Source organism: Gallus gallus, chromosome 2 (genome assembly GCF_016699485.2).
Source record: "Gallus gallus isolate bGalGal1 chromosome 2, bGalGal1.mat.broiler.GRCg7b, whole genome shotgun sequence".
Lineage (NCBI taxonomy): Eukaryota > Metazoa > Chordata > Aves > Galliformes > Phasianidae > Gallus > Gallus gallus.
The window spans coordinates 112,403,315-112,419,557 of record NC_052533.1 but is presented as its reverse complement, the minus strand read 5'-3'; the positions used below and the strand labels follow the sequence as shown (position 1 = coordinate 112,419,557).

The window sequence follows — 16,243 nt, the reverse complement described above, 5'->3', positions numbered from 1 at the left end:
AATTTAAATGAAGCAACAATTTTAGGCAATAAATAAATCACTGGAAGAATAACAAAACAATTTCCAGTTAACTGAGTTATTCCTACACTTCTTTGAAGGACCAGAATCATTAGTTTCATGTCACAACTGTGAGATTGATTTTGTGGGATGTAATCTACAATGAGTAAGAAGGTTAAATATCCCAAAAGAAATGATGAAAATGCAAAGGGTATGTTTTCCAAACCACATGTGTTAAAGTTTTTATTTTTCTCTATTCTGTTAGTGCTGACAACTATTTTTTAAACGTTAGCAATGATGCCTGAACACTCCAACTTTCAGTACTGCAGAAGTGTCAGGGAATGCTGAATTTGATCATTAGTCCCATAATGCAGAATGTATCTCATCTTCATGTCTGTTTTTTGCCTTTCAGATAGAGGAATTTCGTAGACTGAGGACACATGTTAAGGGTGCAGAACTTCTAGAGGGCTGTGATGGAATCCTAGGAGATAACTTCAGACCAACTCAGCCTCTTAGCGACAGAGTCATCAGGGCTGCATTTCAGTAGCAGAAGAGGAAAAACAACAAAAATAAATCTTTATTAATGTAAGTAAAACTTAGCAGAAAAAATCAAAATCTTGAAATAATTTTCATAGGAGGAATTTTGCCAAAGGAAAAAACTGAGTTAATTACAGCATAGTGTTATGATATGTCGCCACAATTGTAAATTTTAACACTGTACTGTTCTATTTTATCCTATGGTAACAAAGTTGATTTGCCTTTCTGACATGCTAATAATTAGGTTCTTTAGTGGCTGTGTATGTGATGTTAGTGAACTGAAATCTTTAGTAGACAGTGGTTCAGGCAGTTAGATCATAGTTACTTATTGTAGCTTGAAATTTATATTACTGCAATGGACAACAGCACATTATGCCTAAAGTTTTATGATAGATTTCTTTAGTTGTGGAAAACACTATCTAATTTCTTAGTGTTATCTCTTAAACAGGATACTAGTTCTGGCAGAATTCCTTATTTTTTAATTTTAATTTTTTTTATCCCTTCTCTTTTTTTAGAATGATGTACCTTCTAAAGTACCTTCTAAACCAAACAGTGAATCTTGTCAAAACCAGCGCAGATACAGGAGGAGACTAATTAATTAATTTCTCTTATGGCTAATTTTTCACATTATTTTATTCATCAAAGTAGTTGCTTCTTGTCCTCAGTGATGGTTTTAGCCTTCATTGGCTCAGAGACCAAGAATGACTTTGAATTCGGTGCAGAATAGCAAGTGCACCTGGGAACCTGAATTATGCACACTTCAGTTAGTAAAACCGCCATGTAGAGCTCCCCTGGCTTCTATCAATTACAACATAAATTCCCTCAGTATTCAACAGTTACACCTAAAGCTCATTGCACTTAGGTAATCAATGCTTTACTATAATGAAAACTCCAGTAATGAGATTCTTAGAGTTAAATTTAAGAAAGTAGTGAGTCAGAGACCAGCATTTATGGTTGATTTTGTAATAAATGTGGCTCCACCTTGATATCAATAGCATGAAAGTTTATCTAGGAAATGTTCAAGAAAAGTGTGAATCCTCTCACTCTTTCTTTAATACGTCCAACTGCATTTTATCATATTAATAACTATGCTACAATAAACTATTTAAAAATACAAAGCGTAAATTACTCATCATCACCCTATTTATTGGTGGAATTAATTATATAGTGACTTCACTTTTGCTATCTGCCGTATGCTCATAAGATAACTAATTTACCCAGAGTTTCACCTGGAATCATGCTGCTGAAAAGTTCTTAATATACACTGTCACAGAATCACAGAATTGTAGGTGTTGGAAGGGACCTGCAGAGGTCATTGAGTCCAACTCCTCTGCTAAAGCAGGTTCCCTCCAGGAGGTCACAGAGGTAGACATCCATATGGTCTTGAATATCTCCATAGAAGGAGTCTCCACAACCTCTATGGGCAGCCTGTTGCAGTGCTCCATCACTCTGACAATAAAGAAGTTCCTCCCTGTATTAGTGTGGAACTTCCTGTGTTCCAATTTCTGTTCTCCACTGACAGGACTCTGCCCCCATCAACTTGACTCTTGTACTTCAGGTATTTATAGACAGTTATGAGATCCCCTCTCAGCCTTCTCTTCTCCAGACTGAAGAGTCCCAACTCTCTCAGATTTTCTTTGTACGGGAGATGCTCCGGGCCCTTTTATCATCTTTGTCGCTCTCTGCTGTACTCTTTCTAGGATATAACTGTCTTTTATGAACTGAGGAGCTCAGAACTAGACACAATATTCCAGATGTTGACCTCACCAGGGCAGAGTAGAGGGTCCCTCGACCTGCTAGCTGTACTCTTTTTAATGCACCCCAAGAAACCATTGGCCTTCTTGGCTACAAGGGCACACTACAGGCTCATGGTCAACCTTTTGTTCACCAGGACACTCAGGTCCTTCTCTACAGAACTCCTCTCCTGCAGATCAGCCCCTAACCTGTACTGATACATGAGGATATTCCTTTCCAAGCACAAGACTACACTTAATCTTGCTGAACCTCATCAGGTTCCTATCTCCCCAGCTCACTAGTCTGCCCAAGTTTTGCTGAATGGCAGCATAGCCTTCTGGTATGTCAGTCACTCCTTCCAGCTTTTTATCATCAGCAAACTTGCTCAGGGTGGACTCTGTCCCTTAATCCAGATCACTGATGAAGATGTTGAATAAGAATGGACCCAGCACCAACACCTGGGGAACACTTGCTACAGGCTTACAACTCTGCACCATTGACCACAACTCTCTGAGGTCTCTCAGCCAGTCAGCCAGTTCTCTTGTACAGTAAATTCATGCCCTATCTTGGTCAATGATGGAAGTTCTTAATTCACTTCAGGCTCTGTTGTGGAGTTAAGTCTCTTTAGACTGTGCTCTGTTTCCAGCACCCAACTTCATATAAAGTTAACAAATGATCAGGCAGCAGATAACCCCTAAAAAAGATTAATAATTCAGTACTTCCAAAAATGGATCCATTAAAGCCTAGTGGGAAGATTATCTTTCCTCCTGCATGTGACAAATTATTAAATGGTCTGGGACAGTGGCCAACAATTTCATGATCTTTTGATATAGTGTAAGCATTCAATATAATATTTAGTATCAGCACACCAGAAGTTAAGCAAAGAAAGCAAAATACTAGTCCTTTTATTAATACTGTTTTCTCATTCACATATTTGATTTGGGGCATATCCCTAAGCTCAATTCTCAATTAAATGGTTCTCTACAGTCAGAGAATGTCATCACTTTAATCTTGAAATGGATGATTCAGATTCATCCAGGCTTCTGCATTAAAATTATTTCGGAAAATCATAGCAATATTAAAGTACAATTTTTCTCGGAGAATGAATAGTGCCCTCAGGCCAGTGCAGGTAATTCAAGTCTGTAACAGTGAAATTACTTGACATGCTGTCTTTGAATTTTAAGCATGAAATAGTTTCCCTTTACAATGTTGGAACTGAAATGTGAAAATTTCCCTTTTGATTTTTTTTTTTACATTTTACATATTACATTTGTTGATACTTACAAGGGATTGTTTTAAACAACAAGTTTTATCTTGGCCATGCATCACAAAATAATCTGAAGTTTTAATTCCCAAATGATGGAATTTTTAATGTGAAGTAGTAGTATATGCCGTTGGGCTATGCTAATTACAGACTTTAGGGCATTGAGAAGGAACTGTGAATCTGGTCATTGTGTACCTCACAGAAGAAATGGGCACTTCGGTCTCTACACCTGATTGAATTGTTTATCAGAAATTAATTTGGCCAGGGCTTCCTTTTAGTTTTGGGTACATCAGTCAAAAACAGTAGCAAACCAATTAAAGGCTGGAAATACGTTCCTGCTATTGATTTTGCCTCTGGGGAGGTGGGAGCTAGGTATGTGAAGTCTAAAAGGAAATGGTGTGGCTTTCATCACCTCCATTCTACAGAAAGAGGGAGAGAAGGAAATAATTTTACTATTTTTTATTGCTTTCCTCATGCTGTTCTCTCCAGGAGGAAGGTGTTGAGGAGCAATAGGTCCCCATGTAAACCTCAGACATTCTCAGAAAAGATACACTTCCTCCTTCCTAGGAATAGGTTATGACCTTCAGCTGGAGCTTCTAACGTGGACTGAATATTCCTACGAAGATCCAGTAGCAGATAGGGAAGTAATAGTTTGCAGGGTGGGACGTGCATGGTAATCCAAGAGGGAGTGTTTCTTGCTTTCAAAGAGGAGATTTTATTTGAAAGCTTTGGTATGTCTTAATTATTGCAATTCCAAACATACTGGTGGACTTCTTTTCTGACATGATGTCCCTCTGCCAAGGCTGCTGGAACACCTGTCTGAAGAGATTTCAGTATTTTCTCTTTTATTCCAAATAACTGTGGTGCAGCCTCTTGAAGAACCTTGAGAAACATTTGTTTTCTGTGACCTCCTTGCTCTGTCAAGGAAAGGAGACAAATGTTTCCATATAGGTGGTGTGTACACTAGAGTAGAGAAGGGTTGTGTAAAAGGTCTAGTTAGTTTTGACTGAATCAGAGTGCAGGCTTTATGCATGCCAAGCTCATAAATCCTCGGCTTTGACTGAAACCTTGACAGGATTGAACCCTTTGTGGCTTATGATCAAATAGCATGTGTTGATATTTGATGCAATTTGTGGTAGCTTGTTGAATTGAAGGCAGAGATGACACAATGATATATCACAGCATGTAATCCCAGGTAAAGAGATTTTTTTTTTTTTTTGGTGTTCTCTTATCATAAGAGAGACCAGATCTCAAAATAACTGCCTCTAGTTCTGGAGGAAGATTTGTTTGGGCTCACAAGGGGGTACTAAGGAAGAGGACGCTGCAGGTAGAAATTTATAGCTTCACTGCTTTTTTTAACCTGATTGACATTAGGATTAGTTTGTTGCTGGTCAGTTTGCCTCTTTTGACTCTACTTTTCTACTGAAAATGCCTGGAGTTAATGAATCTGTGAGATCTGCTTTGTGGATGTTTTTGAAATACAGTACAGACTAGCCTTCACATCCTTTTTTTAGTGCAGTTGTTGAAAATTTCATTTCTGTTTCCATAGGAAAAAAAGAAGGAAGAACTTCTTTTTTTCTTGCTTATAACCTATTTTAATCACATCCACTAATGACAAAGCCAATCAGGTGGTAAGAAATTTGGAGGGAAAGCTTGGTGCCGATTTGCTTTCAGGCATGGAAAGTGAAAAAAATGTTTTCAGTTTAGGCTGAAGAGCAGTAGAAACACAGAATAGTTGTGGTTGGAAGGGGCCTCTGAAGATATACTAGTCTGATCAACTGCTCAAAGTGTCAGCTACAGTGTACTGCTCAGGGCCATGTCCAGTTGGGTTTTGAATATTTCTATGGATAGAGATCTCACAACATTTTTGGGCAACCTGTTCTTTTATTTGACTAAAAAAGATTTTTCCTAAGCTTGAATGAAATTTTCTGCATGTAAATTTGTGTGCGTCGCCTCATGCATTCACTGGGTAACACCGAAGAGTCTGATGCCATCTTTTGTGCTTCATCTCTTAAGGTGTTTATGCACTTTGATACGATCTGTCTGGAGACATTTCTTCCTGAGGCTAACCAGTACCAACCCTCTCACCCTCTCTTATGACAGAAATCCCATAATCATCTCAGTGGCCTTTTGCTGGACTGTCACCAGTAAGTCCATATTTCTCTTGAACTGGGGGAACCTAGGACTGGACCCAGCAGTCCAGATTTCTCACCAGTGCAGAGTAAACATGAAGTATCACTTATCTTGACTTGCTGGAAACGTACTCCCTAGTGCATCCCAAGAGGCTGTTGCCCTTCTTTGCTCCATGGGTGCTTTGTTGGCTTATGTTCAACTTGCTTTCTAGAAGAACCCCCAGGTCCTTTTCTGAAAGAAAAGAGAGAAAGGATAGTGCTGTGACCCCTCGATATTACCACTAGATTTTTGGTATTTGATACTTCACTGATAGTCCTTGCTATGGGTGTCAGGCTATTTCTTGATAATCTCATGTGATCTTGGAAAAAGGTTTGCTGTTCTTACTATTCTACCAGAAAGCTTAAAAGTGGGGACAACAAATGCAACCCCTCCTAGAAATCAAATAAAGAAAACCTTAAATCTACCATTTTATTAACTTGGGTTCTGATGCACTGTTTTAAAATATGTGAATTGTCAGTATTTTCAAAATTTCTTGTATTTTGGGGCATTACATAAATACCTTTCCTGTAATGTATTTTTTTCACTGAGGTATTACTTGTGATTTCCAATAGTTTTGTTACTCTTTTTATAATCCTTGTTGCTTTATATGTAATTGATTTGATAGACATGCTTCCATTGCATCAGCGGAACGGCTTAATCTGTGAATGAGCAACATGTCTGTTTTCAAATAGCTGAATATCAGCTTGAGTTGACAGTGATACTGAATTCATTGTGGCATGCCTCTGTATCTATATCACCTTGCAAACCTAGCTATGTAAGCATGATTCCATACATATTATAATTAAATGGTTTTGCTCCCATTTACTAAGAGAAGGCCAGATAAGTGCCCAGTACTGAAGTCACAGAAATCAAGAAGATTCTTTGAATAGTAGGTAGTAAGACCTAATTCTAAAAAGTAATTTGCTTAAACAGTATGGAAATAATATTTTCTCTTGAAAGTGGTAGACTTTATTTTCAACTGAGCATAAGCAGTAAACAAAGTAATTTAATCTCCTGTTAAATTGGAGATTTAGACAGATTGGCTATCTTGAATTGACATGTCCCAGACACAGCTTATTTCATTTTCTATCCATAAATTAAAGATTGTATTTTAGCTAGCTATCTACATTACTTTGTTCTCCTGAACCTTTTTTTTTTTTTTTTTTTTTTTGCATGTCTGATTTAGAAACTCCTGAAAAAGCATCCAATTTTATGTACATAGGTCTGAAGTACAGGAAGGATTTATTTAGGGTGGGATGGACAGACACTACATGCCTGATACTGTAGAGACTGTATAATATTGTGAGGTATGAGCAGACAAGCAGAAATTGGCACACCATGAGGGTCACAGTGTAGACTAAGGAGGGAGGACAATGTGGTGACTTCATCCAGTGGATTCTGTGAATGAGTAGTATGAACTGCTCCCTTCCCCAGGACACTGAACAAGGGATCAAGGTGGCCAGTTTGGAGTGAGCTATTACTAAAAAACTAGTGGTACATTCCCCCCTTTGCATCTTTGTGCACTGTATCATGGCAGTAGAATTCAGAATATGAATGGGCATTCAAATAGGGATTGAGCTGTGGAGCTGTGCCTTGTCTTCGAGAATGGAGTTGAGGGAGGCCTGATGTTCATATTTCTTTACCTAAGCAGATCTCAGTGAACTTCACCTTTGAAAGGAGCTTCTCATTACCAATCAGTATGTCTTTACTCTCTTACCAGTAGCTTTTGCGGTTCCTGAAGCTCACAAACAAGTTGCTCTGAGGAAGTTATAGCACTTAGGACTTTTATGCTTTCCTGTTGCATTGATCCAGAGCTGGAGTGAGCTTTCAGCAGCCATGCATCGTTATGTTATTGTGGCTATTCTCTTTTTCCTGATTTAGAAGAAAAAAAAAACACAAAACCTCCGGAGATTATCAACACAAATTCTTTAGAAATACAAATACTGATTTCCTAGATGTGATGATGTGTAAATATTTATGCTGCCTTTCAGCAAGTGATTTTTCATCTGCCATTATTTGTCTTCATGATTTCAAATTTGGTGCTTGAAACGATTGGTGTAATTGTTGAGTTTCAGTCTTCAAAAGTCACACAGCACACACGGAGTCATGGCTATCAACAATACCTACTATTGTTCTTAAGTAGCATGCCCAGCAGATTGCTGCCACTTCAGAGTACTTGAGAATGTACTTACATTGGAGTGCATGACTACAGGACCGAGGACCAAACACCTTAGGCTTGTGAGCCACTCACTGTAATCAGAGAGCTACTGGAAGCATTCCAAAACCTTTGGAACATTCAGGAGATGAAGAGCTTCAGGAGTGGCTGAAAGCCACCTACCTTTTCAGGTGGCTTCCCCCTGCTTGGTTGCAATAGAAGGAAATGGGGTGTACATTCACACTGCAGGTGAAAGCTGTAATGCCAGCCTAACTTGTTTTCCCATTGATAGGAATTCTAATTCATAAGCAGCATAATACTTTTGTTGCCTGTGTGGCATGCCTCTGACACAAGAGAAACAATTTAAGGATTCAGTAGCCACAAGCAGTCCATCATGGCAGTGATCATAGACTGATCATTGTTTTAGTAGAAATATATGTCATTTCCAGCCCAGAGCATCTGTAAAGGGAGTGACTAAGCCATAAGTGAGGAATAAAATAATGTTGAGATGTACTTGTTTCCAGAGCAAGGACCATATTGGAATGGTCCTTGTTAAGTCATTTTCAGAGCTCTTTTTAGAAATACATAAATATTAGTGGAGAAATGGAAAAGAGTTGAAATCTCTTAATACACACAAAAAGGAGCAAGATATTGTGCTTCCTTTTCAAAGCTAAACAGAGTCATAGGGTAGCCTAGGAATCAAACCTCTGCTATGTGCTTCAGATAAGATACTCCACATTGACAAAAGCTCCCAAATTTCTTGGTATACGGCCCCGTATCAACACCACACATTCTTTGCTATCCACAATGCACTGTTATCAGCCTTTTTATGAAAAACATTCTGATCGTATAGTTTCCAGCTGCTTACCATAACTCATGTGTGGTTTATGCACTACTGTTTGGAAACTGATAATGTAGCCAGGAGCTCCTGTCATAAAAAAACTTCCTCACAGAATAATTATTGCCAATTTAAGCACAAAAGCATGGCTCTGAAAGCACACACACACAGAAGCTCTGCCATGTTGTATTCACTTACAGGGAAAATGCTGCGGATTGCATTGAGGTAAAGTGGTTAAAAACATAAATCATTTCTATTCAAACTGCACCTGATTTTTAAAGTGTAGAGATTCTAGATTATTATGTAACAGCTCTCAAATGTTAAGTATACTAGGACATACAAGTACATGTGTATGACTACAGACATAAAGAAGAAAGCCTACAACATATATGCTTTCTTCTACAGTGTTGTACAACGTTGCAAAGTGGGAGTACACTTTGTTTTGTCGTAATGAAATCACAAAGGAAGTTTTAATGACAATATTTTTACTCTATTGGAACTGAGAATGCAGGTATTTACAGATTTTTATTCTTACTGGAATTTGTAATTCTAATCCTGTGTGGATGAAAACAGTGCAGTGAACACATGCATACAAACTCATGCTTAACAGACAACAGTATTCTGGAATAAATACAAAACCTGACCAAGTTGCTTGAGTCACTGAAAATATTTTTGTAACTGATAATTCTCACTCAGGGAGTGAGAAATGTGTACCAGAAGTGAATGTTATTAGCTGTATTTTATCACTAACTCCAGATTTTGTGGCAGAACAGTGCTACAAAGCAGAACTTTCTGTAATTTTTAAAGCCTTTTTTATCCAATCCCCTGAGCTCAAGAGAAGCAAAGGTACTTTTGTTAGCTTGATATTGTTAAACACCCACAAAGCTAGAAGTACACTCAATAAATTATGAACTTCATGGAAAGAATTGCGAATTGTTGGAAGAAACATAAAGGTTTATAAGGTAGTGGGATTTCTTTTCTGAGATGCTCTGAATCCATGCTTGGTAATACTTTCAGGTGCTGACTTTAGGAAAATGAAGAATAATGGTAATGTGTAGTCAGTGCTGAAAGTGATTTTGCTACTCATGTCCATTGAAGTTTTTTTTTAACTCTTAATGAGCTTTTTAGTTTAGCTATTTTTAAGAGGGAGAAGACAAGATGCTTCTAAGAAAAATACAAACACCGTGGAGACATTGTATATGACAGTAGTGGTAAGGAAAATGGTAAGACAAAGGAAGATGAAAAGCTCTCCAGAAAGAAGATCGACTACTTTTAAGTAGCAGAAGAAAGTTTTTGATCTCGTATAACGGTTTTGGCCTAAGGCTGCTCCAGTGTGGCATCTTATTTCCTCCCTATCAGATGAAAAGGCATGTTTTCATGCCCATCCTATTTCATTTCTTTGTATTTCATTTATATGCACTTTTCCTGCACTTCCAGAAGACTGAAAAGTAATCTTTTTTGCTGAAGTTTTCTTCTATCTTTTTTCTTTTTTAAAATATGTTGTATTACTATGGGAACCCTGGAACCTTCAGTTCTTAAAAGTATACCAAGCTTGGCCCTGATCTTTGCTCCTCCTCTGTTCCCTGTTTTTGAGATAGTTACTGTCTTGCACTTATTCCAGTTTCCTCCAAGAGACTTCATTCTCTGTGAGGAATCTACGTATGTAAAATTGACAAACACAAAAATTAGAAGTAAGTATTCTTAGAAACATGCATATATTTATATTTACATTCTCAGGATGATTTGTGGATTTTTATTTACCTTGTTAATATTTCTTTGCTTTAAATCATGGGTATTCTGATAGACCTCAGATTTTCCAACAATTTACTCATTAGAGGATTCCATCAGAAGCATTGGAGCTCTGTACTCAACCCAAGCAAAGGAGATTTAAGAGGCAGAAATACAGTCTATAAACAAGTAAATAATCTAGGCAGTTTTCTGATTATAATATACAAGCACATTTGTGCAGTTTTAGACTAAGTATTACGTAGGTCGCTCCAAACATAATGCCTCCTTTTTATTTCCATGGAAACCACAACAGATACAAAAAGCACAATAACGCAATTTGATATAGCACATTGTTAGTTTTAAAAACTATTTTTCAGCATAGTCGCCACCGTTATCTATGCATTTTCACCAATGATGAACAAGAGCCTTCATGCTGCTCTTGTAAAAATCTGAATAAGCAGAGGTGACACAGTGTTTAACAGCTGCTATGATGACATAATTGCTAGGAAAATATTGCTCATGCAGTGCATCTTTCATTGGCCTGAACAAATGAAAGTCAGAAGGTGCCAAACAGGACTATGCAGTGCATGGAATAGGACACTCCAGCCAGAGTTGATGATGTGTTCTACAGTCTTCAGACTGGTATGGGGCCTGGTGTTATCATGTTGCAGGAGGAAAATTGTCTTCTTCCCTGGCCCAGCTCTGGAAGTTTGAGCCTTCAGGTTAGTCATCATCGTATTGTAGTGGTCAGAGTTGATGGTTTGTCCAGGTTTCAGGAAATCCAGAAGCATCACCCCTTTCCTATTCGAAAAGGCAGTGCACATCACTTTACCTGTTGAGGGTTGTGTCTTTAACTTTTTCTTCAATGAGGAATTCACACATTGCCACTCCATGGACTGATGTTTTGACTCTGGCTTGGAGTGATAACACCACACTGCATCAACAGTAATGATGAGATCCTGGAAACTGTCACCTGCAAGCTTGTATTCAATAGGTCCTGACAAAGTTGCGTATGATGTTCTTTTTGTTCCTGGGTGAGCATTCATGGGATGCACCTGGCACAAACTTAGCAATATTCTAACACTGCCACCTTGTTTCTAATGCAGTGAAGTCGATATTTGAATTTCTACAGTTCCCTGGTCATAATCTGCTGATTTCTGTGGATGAGTTGATAGAGACACTCTTCATTTTGTAGTGGGACAGCTGTGCATGGCCATCTGGAAGGTGGCTTGTCTTTCTTGTTGCTGCTCGCACTGCTGAAGTGTACCACCCATCACGTCACTGTGCTCACATCTGCTGTTTGGTCTCCATAAATGTTCAGCAAATGTCTGCTGATGAATGCCAATGGGTACCATTTTTTCTACATGGAGGATTTCAGTGACTCTTCTTTGCTTCCTACACACTTCCATGTCAGACGCCATTTTGTCAGTCTGCACTTCTGCCGTCTGACACAGTAACAAAATGTATTGGAATATTGGCAGGGAGGTTAAACCTCTACCACGATACCACCAACACTGCCTCTGATATTGTGGGCCAACATCTTAAAATGGGAGGTGTTACTTTCAGAGCAACCCTCACACATTTGTATGAACTCTTCAGAAGAGTAAGAGAAGCAGGTACCTTCATGTCTGCGTAGTAGGTAAGAGTGTGTTACTTGGTTGTATGTGTTGTGGAACAGTGCTATTTTAGCATGGTAGAAAAATTAGTCTTAAATGTGAATAAAGGGTAAACATGAATAACAACACCACCAATATATACAATTAGTCTTCTGTTAGATTATACATTAGGTATTTTTGTAACAAACACAACTGAAATCTTCAGATTGGCTTGTAATTAGGCTCCTTTCCAAAAGTAATCCAGTAATACAATAGCTGCCGAAATTGCAGTTCAACTTAATTTCACCGACTTTGATTTTTGGACCAAAAGCATTAAGCTTGAACTAGTGAAAAATGTACAAAGTGTGCATTCAATTACGGAGTAATTAGACACTCAATCACCCTTATATCACACTAGGGATTCTCCAAGAAAGAAAAGAGATACTACTTACTGCAGTGTATAAAACAGTTTTGTTAATTAGTTTAGCACTAATGGAGATTAAGAAAGTGTCACTTTGTCAAAGCATTAGTTTGCCTGTGTAGAACCTTAAGAATGCAGAGTTTTGGTTTCTTTTGAGTTTGCTGAGCTTCTGAGCTTACTTAGACTTTTCATCTGATCCAGTATCTTCTGTCCACAAGAGAAACCTTTCTTTTCAGGAAGGGTTGGTCCCTGCACCATCATATCAGTAGCCCACTGAAAAATATGTCAGAGTCTGAGAATAACTTGCTGTCACTATGCGTTTTTTTTTATTATTATTTAAAGAAAACACCTTTATACCAAGCCCAAGGAAGAGCTGACAGTCCTCTGTGCTATTGCATAAAGTATAACTATGGCTAAAATCAACTGCTCTGTAAAGAACCTACAGTCTCCCTTAGAATGTAGCCACTAGAAGTGGCTAAAAGTTCTTCAAGTTGATCATCAAATGATCCTGCTGCCAAACCTCATGGCTTTGGGTGGTGTGTTGTCTGTGTAGGAAGAATACAGAAATCATTGCACACTTTGTCCTGCATGCAGACACCTACTCCTTGACAGTGTTGTAGGTGACTGGCATCAGCTATGCTCCTGTTCTCCTGAAGGAAAAGAGTAGGAACACTCTAGAGATGTGCTGACTATTCCTGTAAGTAGTTGTAGCCCCAGGTAATCGTTTGCACCCAAGTGCTTATGGATTCCTTGTGTATACATTCTGAGTGCTAAAATAACTTCAGGAAAAATGAGATTGCTAGTACAACAGGATGAAATGATTTGTCATTCTCATACTTACCAGTTCTGTAGTGAGGCAACCCAGCAGCTGATTTCCTAAGGTTGTGCTGTAGCACATGAGTATGTGTTTGCATGAAGCCAAATATTAATTTCTCTCTACTGCTGATGAATATGAATATTACTGCTATTAGGTGGAACAAAATGTGCCATTGCTTTCAATCTGAGCCCATCTGACACCCATGAGGGCTGTGTACTCAGCACTTTCCTTGGTAGGGCCCCTAGGGTGGTAAATGGTAAAAAAAAAAATTCTGTGTGATAGTGTATTTTCCTTTCTACTTACAACTATGCTCTCCACGTTAAAATCAATTACCTGATTGATTCAGAAAGCCAATTGTATAGCTTTGTTTCAAGTTTACCCCTGCACTTAGCTTGGCATTTTTTATTGCCATTTCCTCTGCTGCTATTAAATCTTCCAGTACTGGCTTTACCCTAAAGGAGAAGAATCAGGACCATTATGTCCATGAGGTATATACCCTGAAACTGCCTACACCTGCTGTCGATGAAACCCCTATTTTAGTTTTCCCTGTCTCCTTGGCTGGACCTAAACATGCTTTCAGACCCACTGTGGAGGAATTTCAGTAACATAATTGTTCCATTCTCTTTTCAGAGAGGGGGAAGACAATGCTCCCACAGTGCCCTTGGATGAGAAATGGAAACTTTTGAGGCTGCTGCTTCAGTTGAACCACAAAGCCTGTATTGTTTGTCTTCATCTAATTCAGCCTTGATAGACAGCTGTGGCAGTTGTTCTGTCCACACAGTCCAGTGAAATTCTGGGAATGGGGCTGTACATTAAAAGAAGAAAACATTAAATCTTCCAATTTACACTGTTAGCTATTTTTAAATGGTAACTATCATTGCTTATGTAATTTCTTTGCAGTAACATTCAGTAGTGGTCTATGATCCAAATAGTACTAATTTTAAGCTTGATATGAATGTTAATATATATAGAAATACTCGTTGTTTTGAATGTTACATTTAATTTTATTTTGTAGCATCTCTTGTGCTGTCGGTAACAATCTTTTCTGCAGAGGGGAGGTGTGTTCTGTAAAGCTAATAAAACCATTGGTTGTTCACAAAGTATTATACAAATTCAGAATTCATTTTTGAGCAGAAATGAACACTTCTCTGCCAAACCTATGCACTTAGCATGGCCTAGCAGGATAAAGCTGAATGATATTTGCATTATTAGGAACCTTATTTGGATAAAGAACGACTTTGAAATAAGGAAAATTAATTGATATAACAGCAAACAGAGTCATGGAATTTTACAAAGAAATGTTCGTTTCAGGCAGAAAATTATCAGCCTTTGTTCTCCTGTGAATTATGACAGTTCCATTTGTTTCTGCACATGGCTGAGGATGGTGGTCTGAGGCCCTTCTCTGCACGTCCCGAGCTGCTGCACAGCATGGGGACTGCCATGCTGGGCGACACATGACACAGCTCTGACAGAGCAAAAGAGAGAGAGGTAGCCCAAGCCTGCTAGACAAGCTCTTAGCTTACAGTTCCTTCTAAACACATAGCACTGAAAAACAGAGCGTCATGTGATGGGAAATAGCTTTGGTCTCCATGGTTTTCATTGTGGTCCATTTTGCTAGCACGTTTATGGTGAGACCTGTGTGAGTGCAAGAATGCAGAGGCATAGATGGCAAGCTCCAGGCAGGGCACAATGGAGATGCAAACAGAGGTTCACAAAGCAGAGGTTACTCCCTGGGAGCAGATCGGTGAGTCATCAATCATAAAGTCATCACCATGCAGTGTTAAATGTCATGTCACGAGGCATGCTTATGCCATCTCTGGAAGGGCTGCTGCTGAATAATGAGTTACAAATTCTCAGAGTCATATATGTGTATATTAGGGACAACAGAAACAATAGGAGAAACCCACACACTGCATATGAACATGCTGCTCACCGGTTCATGTGGTTGTAACTATGTGTACTGCAGGAATGCGTGGAGAGACACACAGCTGCCCTTGGTATTGCAATACAAGCATGTAAGTCCATTGTGAAGTCCTCGGTTTACGAGGATTAGTAGAGTTGTCATTGACAAATTGCTCTTTGAGCCTATGGAAACTCATATTTCTTAGAGTTATGTATAAGAATGTTCCTCTCTATCTTCTGCCCAAATTTAAGAAAAGTTTACATGCATTACTAGTCAAAAGGCTCAAGATAGCAGTGCTGACCAAAAATATGCTTTCTATCTGCAATAGCCCAGCATTTATGTCAAAGTAGCAGCTTCAATGGATGCTGTCCCTCTTCCATCTGCAGGGACGCAGTGGTCCTTATGTGCCCCTTCCAACTTGGAATATTCAATGATTCTACAATTCCTCAATTGAAACAGTAACCCAACCCCATAGCCTAGCCTCCTCCATATTTTGCCATGGAGCAGGGTGGAGTGTCTGCCTAAGGATTGCTGTACGTAGTATCTGGTCTGCAAAGGCTTGGCCAGGTTGTCTGCAGATATTGACAGTTACCTGATAATTTGTAGTTGTCAGGTTCAACTCTGAAATCTCTCTCTCTCTAAAAAAAAAAAAAAAAAAAAAAAGGGAAAAAATATCTGCCACTTGAGGGCGTCTTCCTATCTCTTTGCATCAAGTAAAGAAAACACTCCAAAACTGGAGTCAACTAGACTATGAACCTGGTGGTTCCTGGCGTGTACATCTAACTCATTCAGAAGATCTTTTCCCTTTGCATGTGATGTATTATTAACCACTGGGTATTTACTGAAAGAAACTGTAATATTAATACGGCAAATATTGACGTTATGATGAAATCTGAAGTAGTTTATCCTCTGAATAAATGTGTTCCTTATCTTGGAGCTGGCTGATATTATTCTGGCTGTGAAATACACATACACAGCAAAACAAGTGATGTAATGTCTCCACCAAAAAATTGAAGTCCATTACTTCCCTTTCCTGTGCTCCCTTCCTGTGTTTGCTGTTCTTTCCTGCATTGCCTTGGACT

The 16,243-nt window shown here is 38.7% G+C and overlaps 1 protein-coding gene across 2 annotated transcripts in view; it reads left to right on the top strand.

The window, feature by feature from the left end:
- Positions 1 to 15,797, top strand: part of CA8 (carbonic anhydrase 8) — a 51,907-nt gene extending 36,110 nt beyond the window's left edge. Inside the window, exons 8-9 of one of the 2 annotated variants that reach the window (XM_419221.8) lie at positions 410 to 582; positions 13,889 to 15,797. In XM_419221.8, the coding sequence (XP_419221.3) occupies positions 410 to 544 (135 nt within the window). In that variant the 3' untranslated portion in view covers positions 545 to 582; positions 13,889 to 15,797. Of the gene's footprint in view, positions 1 to 409; positions 583 to 1,049; positions 10,235 to 13,888 lie in introns of those variants that run through there. The other variant, XM_040696652.2, reaches the window with a different exon arrangement.
- Positions 15,798 to 16,243: the final 446 nt, after the last annotated feature.